Source organism: Centroberyx gerrardi, chromosome 10 (genome assembly GCF_048128805.1).
Source record: "Centroberyx gerrardi isolate f3 chromosome 10, fCenGer3.hap1.cur.20231027, whole genome shotgun sequence".
Taxonomy (NCBI): Eukaryota; Metazoa; Chordata; class Actinopteri; order Beryciformes; family Berycidae; genus Centroberyx; species Centroberyx gerrardi.
The window spans coordinates 8,901,586-8,903,038 of record NC_136006.1 but is presented as its reverse complement, the minus strand read 5'-3'; the positions used below and the strand labels follow the sequence as shown (position 1 = coordinate 8,903,038).

Below are 1,453 nucleotides of genomic sequence, written 5' to 3'. Positions count from 1 at the left end.
CTTTTAGACTCACTCCAGCTATAATCCAATCCAAATGTAGAGCACAACTGAGTAATGGCAACGGACAATTAACTTCCAATTCTCGGCAGGCAGATGCTTGGCTGTGTTGGCGGTGGAGGGTTTCATCCTGAACCAAGGAAATGTATTGAGGAGAGACATCATTTGATCACACGTAGACCTGGAACCTCCAGTAAACGAAAAACAGACCCTTAATACAACCTTCGTCCAGGTTGAGGGAGAGAGAGGGCAGACCCCCAGCGCACCTTCCCCCGTCTCATGGCACGTCACATTCGATGTAGGGGATGTCGCTGTACCGGCTGTCTACCTCCACCCACTGCTGCACGGCCCGGGCCACGATCTCCTCGGACAGCCTCTGGGCGTACTCCAGCAGCACCGGGTTGACCTGGGGCGAGTCCTCCACCGAGCCCGTCTCCGAGTGGACCAAGTAGGCTTTCTCGCCCCGCGTCCTGGCTTTGCCGTCCGCCTTCTCCATTGAGTTTGCATTCTGGGCTGCCGAGTTGCTCCGCTTTGATTTGACGCACCCCATACTCTGGGAAGTGTAGCATTGATTTACTTTAGGGTGGGGTGGGGTGGGGTGGGGAGGTTCAGTGGCGTTTAAGTGCGAGTGTCTTTGGTTAAATTTGTTTGTCGCTCATAAATCGAATGGGTTTTTTGTTCACGTTGACTTTTCCATTTTGATTCTGGAAATGAGCAGTCAGTACGTCCCGAAGCCACGCCTTTCAGCTTCCTTGGTTCCCCCTCAACTTCTTTCTGTTGTTGTTTCTTTCGTACAGCTATCATCCACTCACTCTCTCACCCATGTCTGTATGTAAATATGACTGTTAGGAGATACTATACGATAGAGGGCGGTGGTTCAGAGGGCATAGGGAGGCCACTGGCTAGGAGGTCCATCCCTGTCTGGGCCCTGCGGTGCTGAAACACTTCTGGTCAGTCCTGCTGCTTCGCTGCCTTGAACTCATCCCTTCCTTAACTGCAGAGAGAGAGAGAGAGACAGAGGGGGGGGGGGGGGGAGAGGGGGAGGATTTCAGTGATTTATTTTCCATCAGAGGCAGCCTAAAAATACCAGATGGTGGGGACGAGGAAAGGATTGTGAGCGATTTTCGCAGTAGCTGTGGCATCTACGTGACACAGGCTCCAGCGGACTGGGTGAGGCCTCGCTCGGCCCCTGTAGCTCTGCTGACCTCCTCGGGGTCACAGGGCCTCTTTTATTATTATTATGCGAGTGACTACTTTGCACATCAAGTGTGTTACTCACTCATCCCCTTTCTACGTCAGAGTGTTTTATGACTCACTCCCTCTGCCTATTTGGTATAACATGAAATAGAAAGGTCTCCGTCTCTGGCTTGAATGCCCTGATGCTGTTTTGTTGTAAGCCTGCGTCTCCATCTGTTCCACTAGCCGAGCTGCACAGCCTGATTCAGTGTGACAGGTC

At 52.3% G+C, this 1,453-nt stretch overlaps 1 protein-coding gene across 1 annotated transcript; it reads right to left on the bottom strand.

Moving 5' to 3' along the window:
- Window positions 1-274: 274 nt before the first annotated feature.
- Window positions 275-547, bottom strand: akap19 (A-kinase anchoring protein 19). The gene has a single exon (XM_071921654.1). It carries the CDS (start codon window positions 545-547, stop codon window positions 275-277), a length of 273 nt encoding a protein of 90 aa, XP_071777755.1.
- Between the last annotated feature and the right edge of the window lie 906 nt (window positions 548-1,453).

What these genes read in the sequence shown, in the direction of transcription:
- akap19 (XM_071921654.1), bottom strand. Translation starts at nt 547, where the DNA reads ATGGGGTGCGTCAAATCAAAGCGGAGCAACTCGGCAGCCCAGAATGCA.